The sequence below is a fragment of the Erythrolamprus reginae genome, chromosome 1 (assembly GCF_031021105.1).
Source record: "Erythrolamprus reginae isolate rEryReg1 chromosome 1, rEryReg1.hap1, whole genome shotgun sequence".
Lineage (NCBI taxonomy): Eukaryota > Metazoa > Chordata > Lepidosauria > Squamata > Dipsadidae > Erythrolamprus > Erythrolamprus reginae.
Window position 1 is genome coordinate 45,502,365 of NC_091950.1, and position 18,089 is coordinate 45,520,453.

Consider the following 18,089-nt stretch of genomic DNA (forward strand, 5'->3'; position numbering starts at 1 on the left):
AGGTTAGCAGAAAAATGACTTAAGTAGCTAAATCATTTTCAAAAGGTACAATTTGTTAGGGATAGATCTTGAAGCCTAAATCTTGTGAAATACTTACGAGCCACTGAAAAATTATTTAAGGGAGATTCTCGTTGGTCAACATCTTGAGGTCGCTCTTTATAGCCAATAAATGTTCCGTCGTTCATCAATAGAAAGTACCTTGGCCTCCATGTTTTAATGTACTCTCCTGAAATAGACAAAAGAAGAACCAAAATTAAGAATGAAAGTTTGGGATATAGTATTTTCTTCATACCAATATTACTGCTATAGGATATATTTAAAAAATGACCATATGCCCTATATTTCAGAAAGCTTTTTAGATTTTATTTTTTTAAAACTCACTTTTGCCATTTATTTTTACCATTTAACTTTTACTATACAAATGGTACCACTTAATACATACTTTGATTGCAGAAATCCTTTTTAATATTTCTGTCTCTCTCACCCCACTCAACCATTTTGTTCAATCAGGTCTGATTCTCAGAGACTGCCTGTTCCTACAGCTTTCTTGGCAAGATTTTTCAAAAATGGTTTGCCATTGCAGCATTCCAAGGGCTGGGAGAAAATGACTGGCCCAAGGTGGGACTAGAACACTTAGTCTCCTATTACCTAGCCTGATTATTTAATCAGCCAGATGTTCAGATTGGATTTGGCATTTTTATCCAGCTACCAGTCCTTCCTAAGCATCTGGGATAGGCAGATGTTGATGCCTGATGGTGTTAGAGATATCATTGACGGATGTAAGGTCAAAACATGTTTTGGCAGAGTCATCCAAAAAAAAAATCTCTAACATTGTCATCCAAATCTTTTGCTTCCCCTTTTTTCTAACATTTTAGAATTTAACCCCAAAGTAATTCAAAAACTGCATAGATTGTCTAAGCCGGGGCAGGCAAAGTTGGCTCTTCTATGACTTGTGGACTTCAACTCCCAGAATTCCTGAGCCAATCATGCTAACTCAGGAATTCTGGGAGTTGAAGTCCACATGTCATAGAAGAGCCAACTTTGCCTACCCCTGGTCTAGGCAAATGTCATACCTTTTTAATACAGACTAATTAATTTATAAATAAATTGATGCATAACATAAAATGCAATAAACTCATCTGCTTTTTCCATTCAACACAAACTCCATGATAAGCAAATATTTTCTACCATGTTTATAAATGTCAGCTTCAAAATAGAAAGCATACTTTCTTCTTCTTCTTGCTTATTTACACTGTGTGTGGTTAAAGATTGTATTTATTTAATCTTCTTTTTAAAAAAAATACTGAGGCAAAATGTCACGATATTTTTTATATACTTTTTTTATAAATGGCAAGAAAAAACAAAAATATTTGCTTTAAAATATTATTGAACAGAAATTTTTATACATTCCTGTTTGTAGACTATATCTTCTGAGTGAAATTCCAAGTCCATGTATTAGAAATGAACCCCTTCTCTGAGTCTTTATGTGGACAATGTAACCCCATGTACAATATATGGTGAGAGCCATAGTTCCCTCTAAGCTGAGCAGTGAGCCATCGCTCACTTAAAAATCATCATCAACTCAGAGTTTTTCAAACCTGCCCAGAAGCTGAGAGGGAAAGAGTGAGAGGGAAGGAGAGAGAGAGGAAGAGAGGAAGAGAGAGAAACAGATAGAAAAAAGAGAGGAAGGAAAAGAGAAAGAAAAAGAATGGGAGTAAGGAAGAGAGAAAGAAAATCAAAATCTAGTTTGAAACTAGCTCAACTATTTAAGTGGCATTTTGATATTGATAGAGTTGCCCTATTATGAGCTCACTGTTATAGACACACAGTACAGTATTTTATTTTGAAATTTTCTGAGGCAAAACAGGGTGGGTTTTTTGTTTGTTTGTTTATTAATTTATTTATTTATTATTTCTGTGCCACCCAGTCCCAAAGGGATTGCCGCTCAGACACTATACTTTTCCGCCCCCCTCCCCCAAAAAAATTAGAGGGAACACTGGTGAGAGCCACTAAGATTTATGGAATTACAAAAGAATTTATGAAGACCGTCAACCTTAAAAATACTCTCTTTCCCCAAAATAAGACCTCCCTTGATAATAAGCCCAATCAGGACTTTGAGTGCATGGCAATAGGGCCAAGCGCTTATTTCAGAGTTCAAAAAACATATAAGACAGGGTCTTATTTTCAGGGAAACATATAAGACAGGGTCTTACTTTAAGGAAAGCATCCTACACAACTGATTCCTGCAGCTAGGTGTGGCCTTAGAATGATCTCCAACTTTAGGGAAGGGTAAAGGAAGATCTTAGCAGGAGGCACAATTGGCTGGCTGAACAGCTCTTTGCCACAAGTCTATTCATGCAACTCTATAGTTCAGGGGGGTCAAACTGGCAGCCTGCAGGCCGGATGCATCATGCCATGTCCACATCAGCTCCGCAAAGGCGAAAAAGTCACGATACGTCATGTCATGTCATGCAATTGAGTTTGACACCAGTGGTATAGCTATAAGTCTTCTGTAAATGAAAAATCTAATACATCAATACATGCTACACATATATTAGACCAGGGGTAGGCAAAGTTGGCTCTTCTATGACATGTGGACTACAACTTCCAGAATTCCTGAGCTAGCATGATTGACTCAGGAATTCTGGGAGTTGAAGTCCACAAGAAGTGCCAACTTTGCTGTGTTAAGACAAATTGAGAGTGGAGGAAAGAGTAAGATGTGAATCTTGCCTTTCAACTCTTACTGTTTCTCCCATCCAATAAGCCAGGGCTGTTAGACTCACAGGCCCGCGAGCCGGATGAGTCATGTAGTGGCCACACCCATGGCCTGGTTTAGTAAAGGGGGGGGGGGAGTCCCGATACGTCACGTGACAACACGAGTTTGACACTCCTGCAATAAGCAATACTTCCAGCAATTTTTCTGCTAGGCTGGCAAAAAGTCATTAATTTATCACAAGATACACCTGGTACTGATTTAGCAACTGGAATTCATAACTTTCAAAGAAAATGTTCAGTGTTTCCTTGACATGCCCAGATACCTCACTTCCATTTGTGGTTTAATGCACTATTTTTCCATTGCAGTAGAAGGGCTTTTGAAAAGCAATTTCATACCAGATAGAGCTTTAACAGTTTCACAATAGCATTACCTACTGAACTTGTAAATCGTTAACACAGCTTTGTTTTACTTTTTAATCTGCTTGCAATTTGGGGTTTGAATTCTATATTATTTTCCTGGAATGCATTTTAAAAATCCTGTGTAACCTCAAAAAAGAAAAGAAAAGTCAAAACAGATGTCCTACATATTATTTTTCTGTTATTGTCATTTTTCATTCTGACAAGTGAAGGGATTTTTTTTCACATTTACATTTTGCAGTGCAAGTATTTTAAAACAATGGGTTGTGTCACTAATTAGCCTGCTGTTTTCTCAAAGCAACAGCCTTATTTAAGCAAATAAACTGACACACCTGACCTTTTGGGGCAAAACTACTCATTAAGCTTATATTTTTTTTAAAGCATACTTATCTTAATGCTGATTGCTGTTTTTTCTTTTTTTAAAGAACAAGAAATTAATTGCATATCCTTATCTAGATTGATGCACTTGTGGAAAGGTGTTTTTTTGTGTGAAGAATCAAGGTCATACTTTGGAAATGCTGAAGAACATTATATATACACACCTTATAGAATGGTGGAAGGTCTTAAGCATAAAATGTATGCGTAAGTCAGGAAAGACTTAATGAACTCAATCTGTATAGTCTGGAGGACAGAAGGGAAAGGGGGAATATGATCGAAACATTTAAATATGTTAAAGGGTTAAATAAGGTTCAGGAGGGAAGTGTTTTTAATAGGAAAGTGAACACAAGAACAAGGGGACACAATCTGAAGTTAGTTGGGGGAAAGATCAAAAGCAACATGAGAAAATATTTTTTTTACTGAAAGAGTAGTAGATCCTTGGAACAAACTTCCAGCAGACGTGGTAGATAAATCCACAGTACAACTGAATTTAAACATGCCTGGGATAAACATATATCCATCCTAAGATAAAATACAGAAAATAGTATAAGGGCAGACTAGATGGACCATGAGATCTTTTTCTGCCGTCAGACTTCTATGTTTCTATTATCTTTTTCAGACTAGAACCCATATACTTTAACTGACCAAGTAGTACATACAGAGACTGTTCACTGGAACACAGATAACTTGCATAATATAATTTCATAAAATACGAAAGTTTATTAGAACCATTATAGGAACATAATGTATTTGGTTTGTATTCCTCATGTGTAAAAAATGTCTCTTTAAGGTCACAGTTCTACATTTGAAGTAACTCAAGGCAGCTTTCACTTAGCATTCCAAATAAAATTTTCCTAAAAGCTCAACATAAGGGTTTCTCTAGTAACCAGTTTCTGCTGAAACATCCCTTTCACATTTTATTCCTTATTTTTCTAGGAACAACTGCCCAAGAACTATTGTGCAGCAGCTGATATATTCATCAGTAGCAAATACTTCAAAAGTGGAATGAAATCAACCAACGTAAATTCAAGTCAAACCCAATGGAAAGTACCAGTTATACCCAGAGTGTTGACTTTTCTCCCAGAGAAAAGTTGTTATGGTTTTTGTTATGGTTTTTCAGGGACAACGAGGAGACACCTGGAGATAAAGGAAACCTTTAGGTACTTTCTGGAGACAAAGGAGACCTTTAGGTACTTTCTCAAGGGGAAGAAAAAAGAGTCCATTCTTTACCCACTGTAAATAAAATGGCAGTAAGCAGAAAGAAATGCAGCATTGCAGACAATTTGTATTTTTAATTTTTTTAAATGAAAAATCCAATTAATGGCCTATTCAAGGACAGGGATGAGTTATTTATTCACAACCCAGGCAAAATATTCCACTTGCCATCCCAAAACAAACAAACAAAAATAAAATCTGCCACTGATTGATTGGAATAGTTATTGCCCAACTCAATTTTTATTTATGAGCTTCAGAACCAGACTTCGATCTCATTTATTTCTGGCTTTCCATCTCAAACTCCAGCTGTTCTAACTTCTTCCAAGAAATGTTTCCCTTGGGAATATGGACTGTGCCCTAGACACTCCTCTACAGATGGGACTCTCTTCCTCTCCCCATCTCACAGACCTCCTCTCCCTCTGTAGCACAGCCTGCCATCACTTCTCCCACCTGCTATAGGGCCACTTCCTCCTCATCAATTGCTGACCTTCCTCTACCACCACCATCCGTCCACCCCCAAAATATGAAGAACTAGCTGGCTTGACTATCACATTAGTTTTCTTTCTAAGTTGCTCTTAGCTATAATTGCACAAAGAGGTTTCATTTGTCTGAATTTTACAAAGCGCATCATAGGAGAGACCAAGACCAAGATTCCTTGCCTAGATGAGAGATGTTATGTTTATTTCTAGCTACGTAATTTTATTTGTGAAATAGCACTATGGTAGAGGCAGAAAAACTTAGATTTGGCTTTTCAAAGTATCAGAAAAGCTGAAAACTTCTCAGCTGTCTCTACTACAGTATTCTGTTTTCCCCAAAATAAGGCATCCTCTGATAATAAGCCCAATTGGGCTTTTGGGTGCAGGGCAATAAGGCCAAGCAATTTCTTCAGGGTTCAAATAAAATAAAATAAGACAGGGTCTTATTTTGGGGAAAACAGGGTAGGGAAACAATTTAGTACAATTAATCCAATTATTTATTAATTTATTAAAAATAAAATAAGTAAATAAATAAATAAATCCATTTACTTTAACATGTCCCATTCACACATACTTATCAAATGAATACTCATTCTTGATTTAAAATAAAATTATGACTTTAGTAGGTGGAAAAGGATATCTTAGATAGATGACAACTAATGGTGATAAAAACAAGGTATTCAGGAAGTCTTCGACTTATGACCACAATTGAGCCCAAAGTTTCTGTTATTGAGATATTTGTTAAGTGCCCCATTTTACGACCTATCTTGCCACAGTTGTTAAGTGAACCACTGCAGTTAATAAGTTGCAAAGGTTGACCACATGACCTTAGAACACAACGGTCATAAGTATGAAGCAGTTTCCAAGCATCTGAATTTTGATCACATAATCATGAAGATGCTACCAACGTTGTAACAAGTCATTTTCTTTTAGTACCACTGTAACTTTGAACAGAACTGTTGTAAATCAAAGACTACCTATACATATTGGGAATACAGTGTACCCTTGACATTCGCGGGGATGCGTTCCAAGACCGCCCGCGAAAGTCAAATTTCCATGAAGTAGAGATGCGGAAGTAAATACACTATTTTTGGCTATGAACAGTATCACAAGCCTTCCCTTAACACTTTAAACCCCTAAATTACAATTTCCCATTCCCTTAGCAACCATTTAGATTATTACTCACCATGCTTATTTATTAAAGTTTATTAAAAATATATTTATTAAAGGCGGACAAAAGTTTGGCAATGACATATGACGTCATTGGGCAGGAAAAACCGTGGTATAGAAAAAAAACCCAGCAAAATATTTTTTAATTAATATTTTTTGAAAAACTGTGGTATAGACTTTTCGCGAAGTTCGGACCCGCGAAAATCGAAGGAACACTGTACAGTATTTCTTTTTAAGTTGACTTCATTTTGACTCTTGCTCATTGCACAATCAAGTCCATGTGTAAATGGTTTGTCACTGCCTCCCTCCTACACCTTAGAGAAACTGACTTGGTTATCCTTCTAGTATGTGGATCTAATACATGATCTCATAACTAAACTACTTCTTTGGCCCACAATTCACTGGGGCATCTGACCTTTTAACAGTTCTGATTTCCTCCTCATCGTATCACACAATTCATTCCATCTTCTTGGTATACAGTATGTATCCTAAGTTCTCTCTATTGTACCAGATAGATAGATGTTCCAATTACTGGAGTGAAACATGGAAACATTTATGAAATAGCAGAATGAGAGGAAAGGGAAACTTTAAAATGAAGTTATGAATGAATTTACATTATATAAAAAAACCTTCTGATTTTTAAAAAACTGCATCTCTGCTTTCAGGCATTATTCAGAAAATACTTCCGCATTTATGAGTACCGTAGTAGAAAACCAAATGTCACTCTAACTTGTGTTAAGAATCCTTTGACAACCAAGTAAATCCATTATGCAAAGTTTTGAATGTTAACTATCTTGTATATTGAAAAGACAGGAAAATTATTCACAGGGAAAGGAAAAATATAAAGCTTTTTCAATTGCTCTGTCCTACTTAAGATGTAGCAATATAGAATTGCTTTTTTGGGAGGGTGTAGTTACCCTGGATGAAATAGATATATACCCTTAAGTTCCTCTTCCAATACTCTCATAAATACTTTCCGAAGAAAAGAGAAGTGGAACACCCACCCAATAGCCATCTGTATTCAGAATAAAGCACCCTTTTAATTTTAAATGTTAAAATAACCACATTTGTACTATGTCCCAACCTGAAAATAAACAAGCAAAGGAAAAAAAGGAAGATAATGAATGCCTGATTATGGTTTCACAAAATATCTGTTTCTGTTTCTTATAGCTTATACTACAACTATTATTGTTTGCAATGGTGCTTGCTTCCATAATAGAATGCCAAATTCAGCATGTATCTGGCTCATTCTTGAGTTTTAATTTTAATTATTTTATTCTTATGTTAAAATGTTTTCAAATTTATATAAAGCTTTTATGTTTTTGTGTCTATTTAAACACAATCCAGATTCACTTAATGAGGGTGATAGATGGTTTCTAAATTAGGTAGGTAGGTAGGTAGGTAGGTAGATGATAGATAGATTCAGAAACGAGATGGATGATAGACAGACAGAAAGACAGTCAGACTATAAAAACTGTATATGTAGCATAGACCAAGTCAACCCTATGAGTCATATACTATGACCAAAAAAGTGAGAATTCTTAACACACTTGAAATTTCTCCAGTATTTTGGAAGGAATAGTATGCATTAACAATCAGAAGGAAAATTACACAGAAAATTTGGTTCATTTTGTATTTCAAGGTGAAATTTTATCCTCAGAACAAATCCCACCCCGATACTTCTGTTGAATAATTTCCCACTGCAATTCTAACCCACAAAAATTGCCTGAATTGAATCTACAAAAGTTGCTTTAACTGAATGCTTTTTCTAATGTCAATGCTGTATGGCTTTCTTTTACAATCCCAAGCTTCTTTCCTTTTTTGGATAGAGAGCAGAAGCTATTATTCCTTGGTTACATTTTTTTTATATTACATACAAATCACTTTTCTCTAGGTTTAAAAATTACTCAGGGTGTCCCGGGGGAAAGGATTTTGGTATTTCCCTGGTATTTCCCTGTAACTTGCGGTCTAGTTAAGGTGCGGTTGTAGATGTCGTGATACCAAATGACTAAGCCATGGAGAAATATTGGTAGCTGAGGAAGCAAGTTGTTGCCAGCTTTGCTTGACTCTGCCAGACTGCGCGATCCGTTTTTTTTTTTAACATGATTTTCCCCTGACTTTTAAACATTTTAATACAGTTTGGTCCCGTCCGTCCCCCCCCCCCCCGATTTATTCCGGGTTTTTTCACAAATTCCCTCATAATTCCTTAATATTTCCCGAACCGCCGATTTCCCAGATAATTCTCTGATTTCCCTGTTTCCCAGGGTTTCTAGACAACCTGATTATTACAGTGTAAGTTTAATACTTTAGATAGGATAGAGTCAATAAATTCCATCTGAACCTATACTAATTTTTGTCACATTTGCAATACAGTTTAATTGATTTCTGCTTGATGCAATTACTACTGTGTAAATGACATTCATAGTTTTTCATACATCTCTATTTATGATCCTTTTAAAATTGGTTATGGCTCTCTCAATCAGAACCATGGCTCAAGCATTAACCTTTTCTCATTTAAGAACAGTGCCAGTTACACAGGCATACTGAACAATTATATTTTCACAATTCAATTGTGGTTTAGCATTGAATACAATTGTTATCAACAAAGCTGCAAGAAATCTAAAACCTACCTAAACAGCCTAAAAACAATAAGAGGAGTTCTCAGGTAGTCTGTTCAGTCTGCTGTATTATTTTGACAATCCTTTGAAACCTGATGCACTTCTGGTTAGTTAAATTTTATTTCCAATAATTCCAAGTCAACATTGCCACAATGATAGGAGGTTATGGGGACTAAAATCGGAAGTACTTTGAGTTAGGGAAGGCTGATGTAATAACACAAGTCTGTTTCAGCAAGCATAATTATATAATGAGTGGTCTGCTGTCTACCTTCAAGGCAGCAGTTCTTACTGCTAAAGGAAGGAAAAACAAAGCAAAGCCAAACCAAAGAAGAGGCTATTAATTTTAAAACCAGCAGTTGAGTTATATGAGTAATTCTTCCCCAGACATACATACCACATCTTTGGAATTAAGCCATTATACTGTAGGGGCTATAGGATGAATACAGCAGCCAGTTTGTTTTCCCCTTTTCTCTTTATACAATCACAAAATATAAAGTATATACATATATATAAAGTGGTACTGTATATGAAAGTGGTACGTTCACTGCAAAATATCATAGAACGAAAAGGAGGTTTCGCTGCTTTACATGGAATTTCAATATAGCAAGTGAGGCTAATTCTTTTTCACATCCTGGAAAATGACTCAAAAGTTGAATTTACATTATGGGAATGACCATGGCTAAATGGTTCAGCACAAAATTTTGCATTCAGAAGATCTTAAATTCTACCTTGAGTTCTCTTTAAAATGTTTCAGATAGCTGATGTTCCCTGCTTAACAGGCTGATGTGTTGCCTCAATAAAAGAATCATTAACTAGATAGACCAAGAATCCTCAAACTTTTTAAACAGGGGTCCAATTCACAGTCCCTCAGATTGTTGGGGGAGCGGGACCAGCTGGGTAGCCATTTTCACTTGTCGTTTTGCCTTATGGGGAATTTGTGTGCCCCATTTTTCATCTCCTCCGCCTCCAGCAGATTCTACAGGCCAAAAATAGGCAAAACCAGCCCTTTTTTATGGCCAAAAAGACCCGGGTTTTTTGCCTTCTGGAGCTTCTGTGTGCCATGTGTTTCACCTTCCCCCCCCCCCTCAGGAACCTCTCCGCAGGCCAAAATTGTTGTCCTTGTATTTGGCCGAAGGGTGGGCAGGGAGATGTGGGCAGGGAAGCCTTGTGGTCCTGCGGAGGTGGATTATTGGCTTCAATAGGCTGCATGTGGCCCGCAGGCCGTAGTTTGAGGGCCCAAGAGATAGAGAATAAAATAGAATAGAATGAATAGAACAGAACAGAACAGGATAACAGAGTTGGAAGGGACCTTGGAGGTCTTCTAGTCCACAGGATGTGAGGGGAAGCATTTTGAAATTCTCTGATATTTCCCTGACATTTCCCTATAACTTGCAATCTAGTTAAGGCACGGTCGTAGATGATGTCATACCAAACAGCTAAGCCGTGGAGAAATATTGGTAGCTGAGGAAGCAAGTTGTTGCCACAGTTTTGCTAATTTGTGCTTGACTCTGCCGGGCAGCTCGGTCCATTTTTCTAACATGATTTTTCCCTGACTTTTAAACATTTTTATACAGTTTGTTTTTATTTCATTGATTTATTCTGGTTTTTTTCACGAATTCCCTGATAATTCCCTGATTTCCGTTTTCCAGGTTTGCTGGACACCCTGAGTCCATCCCCCTGCTTAGGCAGGAAATCCTACACCTTTTCAGATAAATGGTTATCCAACATCTTCTTAAAAACTTCCAGTGTTGGAGTATTCACTACTTCTGGAGGCAAGCCGTTCCACTGATGAATTGTTCTTGCAGGAATTTTCTCCTTAGTTGTAAGTTGCTTCTCTCCTTGATTAGTTTCCACTCATTGCTTCTTGTTCTACCCTTAGTGGAGAATAGGTTGACTCCTTCTTCTTTGTGGCAAACCCTGAGATATTGGAACACTGCTATCATTTCTCCCCTCGTCCTTTTCATTAAACTAGGCATACTCAGCTCCTGTAACTGTTCTTCCTATATTTTAGCCTCCAGTCCCTAATCATCTTTGTTGCTCTTCTTTGCACACTTTCTAGAGTCTCGATATCCTTTTTGCATTGTGGAGACCAAAACTGAATGCAGTATCCCAAGTGTGGCCTTACCAAGGGGTGGTAAAGTGGTATTAACACTTCACGTGATCTTGATTCTATCCCCGTTAATACAACCTACAACTGTGTTGACATTTTGGCATCTGCTGCACACTGCTGGCTCATATTTAAATGGTTGTCCACTAGGATTCCAAAATTCCTCAAACAGTTATTACTGTTGAGCAAGGTACCATATATACTATACCTCTGCATTTTGTTTTTCTTGCCTAAATGTAGAACCTTATCTTTTCACTATTGAATTTCATTTTGTTAAATAGTGCCCAATGTTCAAGCCTGTCAAGATCCTTCTGTATATCTTGAATCTATCTTCTGGAGAATTGGCTGTCAGTTTGGTGTCATCTGCAAATTTGATGACTTTCCCATCTATCACCTCATCCAAGTCATTGATGAAGATGTTGAAGAGTACTGGGTCTAAAACAGAGCCTTGAGATACTCCACTGCATACATCTCTCCCTGTGGATGAAGTTCCATTGAGCATTACATGTTGAGTGCAGTTGGTCAGCCAGTTTTGATTCCATCTGGCGGCATTGCTGTCTAACCTACATTTTTCAACTTTATCTAATAGTAGGTTATGGTCTACTTTATCAAATGCTTTACTGAAGTCCAAGTAAATTAAATTGACAGCATTCCTCTGGTCCACTAATTTTCTCACTTTGTCAAAGAATGCAATAAGATTAGTTGATCATGATCTGTTTTTGACAAACCCACGTTAGCTTTTGGTTTCCATAATGGCAACAATATCATATCTTCCCTCATTTACTTGAATTAGTAATTCACCCTGTTTATTCCTCATACTTTTTGCATCGATGTATAGACATTTGCCTGCAATTTGACTGACCCTGTGTTTATTGTCTGCATAACCTGTGTTGTGCCTGATTACCCTTACTTTCTTGTCACCTGTTGCACATGGTATGGCACTCACTATTCAATGCTTGGTTTTGCTTGAAAACAGGGCTGATAATCTTACCCGCACACTCATCTATGTTGCATAAACCGATAACCCTATTAATTTTAGATTTTTGGGAACAGAAATGATTTGTATCAATTAATTCTCTGTCCCCGCTGTTCAGTTTAAATGTTTATCCAGAAAATCTGTGAATTTACTACCAAGTACCTCAGTACCTCAGTCCCTTTCTTTGATGGATGTTAACCATCTCTTTTGTCCAGTTTTTCATTGGACCAGCTGCAGACATCCTGACTAATAAAACCAAAGCCTTTCATTTTAAACCACTCCTTTAGCCACACACTAAACTCGGCTACACTTTCCCTTTTTGTTACTTATATACTGATAAAACCTCTGAAAAAAATAAGCCTACAACCTATACTATTAAATTCATGCCCCAAGCACTGGAAGTCATTCTGCACAGAAAGTACATCTTATAGGAATATCACTTAGACTTATATATTGCAATATCACTTACGGCAGGGGTCCCCAAACTTTTTACACAGGGGGCCAGTTCACTGTCCCTCGGGCTGTTGGAGGGCCGGACTATAAAAAAACTTGAACAAATCCCTATGCACACTGCACATACCTTATCTTAAAGTAAAAAACAAAATGGGAATGTACTATTTAGAGGGGGGGGGAAGAAGTCTGAAATTCATATATGTTTATGTTTTGTTTTTAGCTTTCTTTTGTTAACATCTGATTGGCTATACAGTACAAGGTTTTCTTGGCTTATAGAAAAATGTATAAAGAAAGAAGGAAGCACTTTGGCATAATGGTTAATAAGTTAGAAAAATAATTGATGTACTTTTTGAAGGAACATTAAGGAGGGAATTTAATTTAAAAAATGAATGTAACTGGATGACTAAATTAGAAAAAAAAACTTTTGCAACTTTTTTGATGATTGAATCATGGAAAATTAGATGGTACATTGTATTGTTTGAATGTATGTTAAGAGAAAAATAAAAAAATTACCCCCCAAAAAAACAGTCCTTTCCTCTGTCCCTCCATTTCTCCTTCCTTCCTTCCTTCCTTCCTTCCTTCCTTCCTTCCTTCCTTCCTTCCTTCCTTCCTTCCTTCCTTCCCTCCTTCATTCCTCTCCACTTCTCTTTCCCTCCCTCTCTTTCCTCTTTCTTTCTTTCTTGCTCTCTTTTCCCTGTGCTCCTGTCAATCACCGGCGGGCCGGATAAATGGCCTCAGCGGGCCGCATGCGGCCTACGGGCCATAGTTTGGGGACCGCTGACTTACGGTATATACCGCTTTACAGTGCTTTAGACCTCTCTCTAAGTGGTTACAGAGTCAGCATATTGCCCCAAACAATTTGTGTTCTCATTTTACCAACCTCAGAAGGATGGAAGGATGAATCAACCTTGAGTCTGGTAAGATTTGAACTGCCAAATTGCAGGCAGACAGCAGTCAGCAGATGTAGCCTGCAGTACTGCACTCTAATCACTGCACCATCGTAGCTCATTGTCACTAGATGTACCAAGAGAGTCACATCTAGTAAATGGAAGATTTTCATGCTCCAAGAACAGTTTCACATCAATAGTAAGTACACCAATATTTTCTCAAAGCATTATAGACAGAGAGAAAAGCTTTGACAAATACCAGACATGTAATAATAATAATAATAATAATAATAATAATAATAATAATAATAATAATAATAATATATTAGATTTGTATGCCGCCCCTCTCCGCAGACTCGTATCATATGTTATATCTTCATTATAAAAAATGTTAATTCTCCACCAATCAAACAAGAATGCCACATTAAGTAGGGAGATATTCTGAATCTGGATGCTATCATCCTTGATTGTTAGATTCTTACATTAGCAGTAATACAGAAATAAAAGGTGTTATTTGAAAGGCAGGACACTGCCTGATATTTAACTTGCATTGCCTTCACTGATTTAGCCCTCCGGATTTCAGACCTTTGATTTCAGACTTATCCTTTGGAGAATAGCATAAATTTTAATACAGAGCACCAATCTATTTTTATAATAGCCCTGATATGCTGCATTCATTTAGAGATAAAATGAATATTCCAGGACTAGGAAAATGCATTAAAATCTAAGTACAAATTCATTTTCTGAATACAATCCAACCGTGTTAAGTAATCTGTTCGATTCTAATAGATTTAAAGACTAAGTTAGCCCTGCTATAAAAATCTATGAAAATTTATTATAAATACAGGTAGACCTTACTTCCCAACTCCTTCATGCAGCCATTAAAAGTTGTGGTAATGCTGAAAACTGACTTTGCAATCAAGGCAACATATATGACATTTAAAGTGTCCCTCAGTCATGTGATTCTTACTATCCAATTAGTATACATTGTCATGTGCCTGACCCATTGTTTTTCTTTATTTTCCCATCACAAAAAGATTTGTTTCTACCTATTTACTTTTATTTGTGGGTCCCAGCTATCAAAATATGTAAGACAGATGTTATTCCATACAATCTGAATTAATTAGACCGAATCAACAGAAATGAACTTTGAACGATTTAATATTGCAAAGGCATGTGTACATATTGTAAGCATACAGTACAGGCACATGGAAATTTATATAGTAATTACTACATATGGGAAAACATCATATAAAGCTATGTTTCTTTTAAATATATACAAGTGTGCACATTTATGTATTAAATTCTGGTAACCAGAGTAAGTCTGAGGCAATATGCAGAAGGAAGGATGATTTATTTATTTATACTGATATGCCACCAATCTCACAGAAATATGACTCAGGTGGCATACAATAAAACTACAAAAACAGTCATTACAAAAACACTCTGTAAAAGCGCTAGGGAGAGCAAAGGAGCTTTAGATATTACATACAAGGTAGCCACTCATTAAATGTAATAATAATAATAATAATAATAATAATAATAATAATAATAATCAATCGGTACTATTGATTGATGAAGCAGTTCTGATTATTTTACATTTACTAAAAAGTCGTATTATTAAAAAATTGTCAGAAAAGGTGAACAGTTTATTAAGTATAGTTTAATTGAATGATTCAGAGTTCTGTAACACCTTAGCTTATGTTCTCAAACAAAAGATTAACTGAACAAAGATACCTGGATTAACAATTCAAGATTATAAAATGCTTTCTTAGAAATCTATTCATCTTCCAAACTGCCTGCTTTTAAGCAGACAATTTAAACTCTTCCATCGGTTGCCCCAAAGCGGTTTCCAGATAATGCGCACAATCATACAATGGTTTATCATGTATAAAGACTTTATGTCCATTGTATCCAACCCATATGCACAGCACATTAAAATTTCACATTTGTACCATCTTACGGCAACTCAAAAAAGCTCCCCTAATTATCTTTAAAAAAACAAAACAAAACAAAAGTAGTGTACTGTATATGCTTTTAAATATTTTAGAACAGGAAACCCTTTTGTTTCATGAAAAGTTAATTCTGCAGAGAGCTGCATTATGGTCTCTTTCACCCAACTTTCCACTAGTGTATTCACCAAATTGGGAGCTGTCTACAACTGATGGAGTGCTGAACATCAGAAACAGCTGCCACTCCCTGGGAAGTAAGTAGAGAATAATGAAGAGCAAAGCACCAGTGGAACAAAAGGAAATCCATCTTTATTTACCAACTGCTGCAAGCTTCTTGACGCATCAAGCTTATTTGAACATCAGTCTCCAATTCAGAGCAGAGTGCAATTAAAAAATAGCAACTTAACAGCCAGATTATCACTATTTTGGAAGGACTTTTTTAAAAAACCAGCAGCAGTTTAAAGCACCAGTAGTTCTGCAACCCAACAAGAAAGACGCAGACTTCAAAGGATAATTAGACCTGTAAAAAAAACAATTGCTACCAACCTGCCTTCCACTGAGGACCTGTATACAGCGGGAGTCAAAAAGAGGGCTGTGAAAATATTTAGAAACATAGAAACATAGAAGATTGACGGCAGAAAAAGACCTCATGGTCCATCTAGTCTGCCCTTATACTATTTCCTGTATTTTATCTTAGGATGGATATACAGTATGTTTATCCCAGGCATGTTTAAACTCAGTTACTGTGGATTTACCAACCATGTCTGCTGGGAGCTTCTTCCAAATATCTACTACTCTTTCAGTAAAATAATATTTTCTCACGTTGCTTCTGATCTTTACCCCAACTAACCTCAGATTGTGCCTCCTTGTTCTTGTATCCATATACAGACACTTCACATCCTGGACACAAACTGTTTCAACTCCTATCCTCGAAACGATGCTATAGAGCACTGCACACCAGAAAAACTAGATACAAGAACAGTTTTATCCCAAACGCCATCATTCTGCTAAGCAAATAATCCCCTCACCACTGTCACTAAGCATTCACTAAGGGTGCATTACTATTACTATTAGTCTTTTCATCATTCCCATCACCCATCTCCTTCCTCTTATGACTGTATGACTGTAACATGTTGCTTGTATCCTTACAAATTTATATCAATAGCTTACTAATATAATTTGATTTCTTATATGTACCCAGACTGTCATTAAGTGTTGTACCTTATGATTCTTAACAAATCTATACAGTATTTTCTTTTATGTACACTGAGAGCATATGCACCAAGACAAATTCCTTGTTTGTCCAATCACACTTGGTCAATAAAATTCTATTCTGTTCTGTTCTGTTCTAATTCTATTCTACTCTACTCTATTCTGCATAGTCTACATCTTGCAACCCTGAAAGTTCCCATAAAAATGTTGTGTGTGTGTGTGTGTATCCTAATGACAAAAGAATTAAGAAATAAATGGTACTACATAGTCCATGTATTAATTCTAGAATCCTAAAATTACTAAAATAATAACTGATTTAATTAAAAAGGGCAGAACACATTCTATTCAGCAAGTTCCATGTTTACTTAAGGTTTAAATTGCCAAAAAATGCTGGGGTCGTGTTCTAAACCGACTTGCATTATATAGGTAATATGGACCTTGTATTATAACCACTGCTTCAGTTCCGGAATTCACCACCACTTTGAAGGAGGACAATTGCTGGGACAGTTGGAGAAGGCCACGACTCAGAAGTGTTTGGTTTTCTACAATGGAAACTTGGATGCAGACTCTATTGAAGCTCCCATTCCAATCTCTGTGCAAGAGAACTTATGCAGAACTTGGGCAGAAAAGCAATTCTAGGATTTGCATTCACTTGCGCTATAAAAAATAGTGTTAACAGCCCTCCTCCATTACTCATAATCACAGGGTGGCTTTGATTCCAGTTGGCTGTGTGGAAAGGCAAGGAAGATAGAGATCAAGGACCAGGACAAGAAAGGATGGCTGGAAAATAATAAAAAAGAGAAGCAACCTAGAATTAAGGAGCGACTTCCTAGCAGTGAGGATAATTAATCAGTGGAAGAGCTTGCATCCAGAAATCATAGGCGGTCCATCACTCGAGGTTGATAAGAAGTCAATATTCTGAAATAGTATAGATTTTCCTGCTTGAGCAGGGGGCTGGACTAGAAGACCTCCAAGGTCCCTTCCAGCTCATTCATTCTGAAGTCCTTTCACTTATCTTTCAAATATACTGCTCAAAAAAAATAAAGGGAGCACTCAAAGAATACATCCATGAAATTATTCTCATTGAAATTGATTGTCAATCAGTGTTGCTTCCTAAGTGGACAGTTTGATTCCTTGGACTTATATTATGTTGCTTAAGTGTTCCCTTTATATTTTTGAGCAGTTTATAAGGATTAAATAATCCTCCTACACTGTGGTGGCATCCAGGTGTGACAAGTCTTCACATCTGGACGGAACCAGGTTGGGAAAGGCTCAATCAGATCCTTCCTTCAACTTGGCTGTTACTTTTGTGACTATGCTGGCCCTGCATTGAGAGCAGAGTGTAGATCAAAGCTAAAAGCTTCTAGTTCCCAGATCAGATTTTCTTAGCTGCAAAACAACTATACTGCTCAAAAAACCCAAAAAGGGAACACTCAAAGAACACATCCTAGATCTGAATGAATGATATATTCTCATTGAATACTTTGTTCTGTACAAAGTTGAATGTGCACAA

General features: G+C 36.7%; 1 protein-coding gene across 3 annotated transcripts in view; it reads right to left on the minus strand.

Moving 5' to 3' along the window:
• Nucleotides 1–18,089, minus strand: part of AKT1 (AKT serine/threonine kinase 1) — a 155,707-nt gene that overhangs the window by 47,284 nt on the left and 90,334 nt on the right. For all 3 annotated transcript variants that reach the window (XM_070751237.1, XM_070751245.1, XM_070751254.1), the window contains one exon: nucleotides 98–226. In XM_070751237.1, the coding sequence (XP_070607338.1) occupies nucleotides 98–226 (129 nt within the window). The remainder of the gene's footprint in view (nucleotides 1–97; nucleotides 227–18,089) is intronic.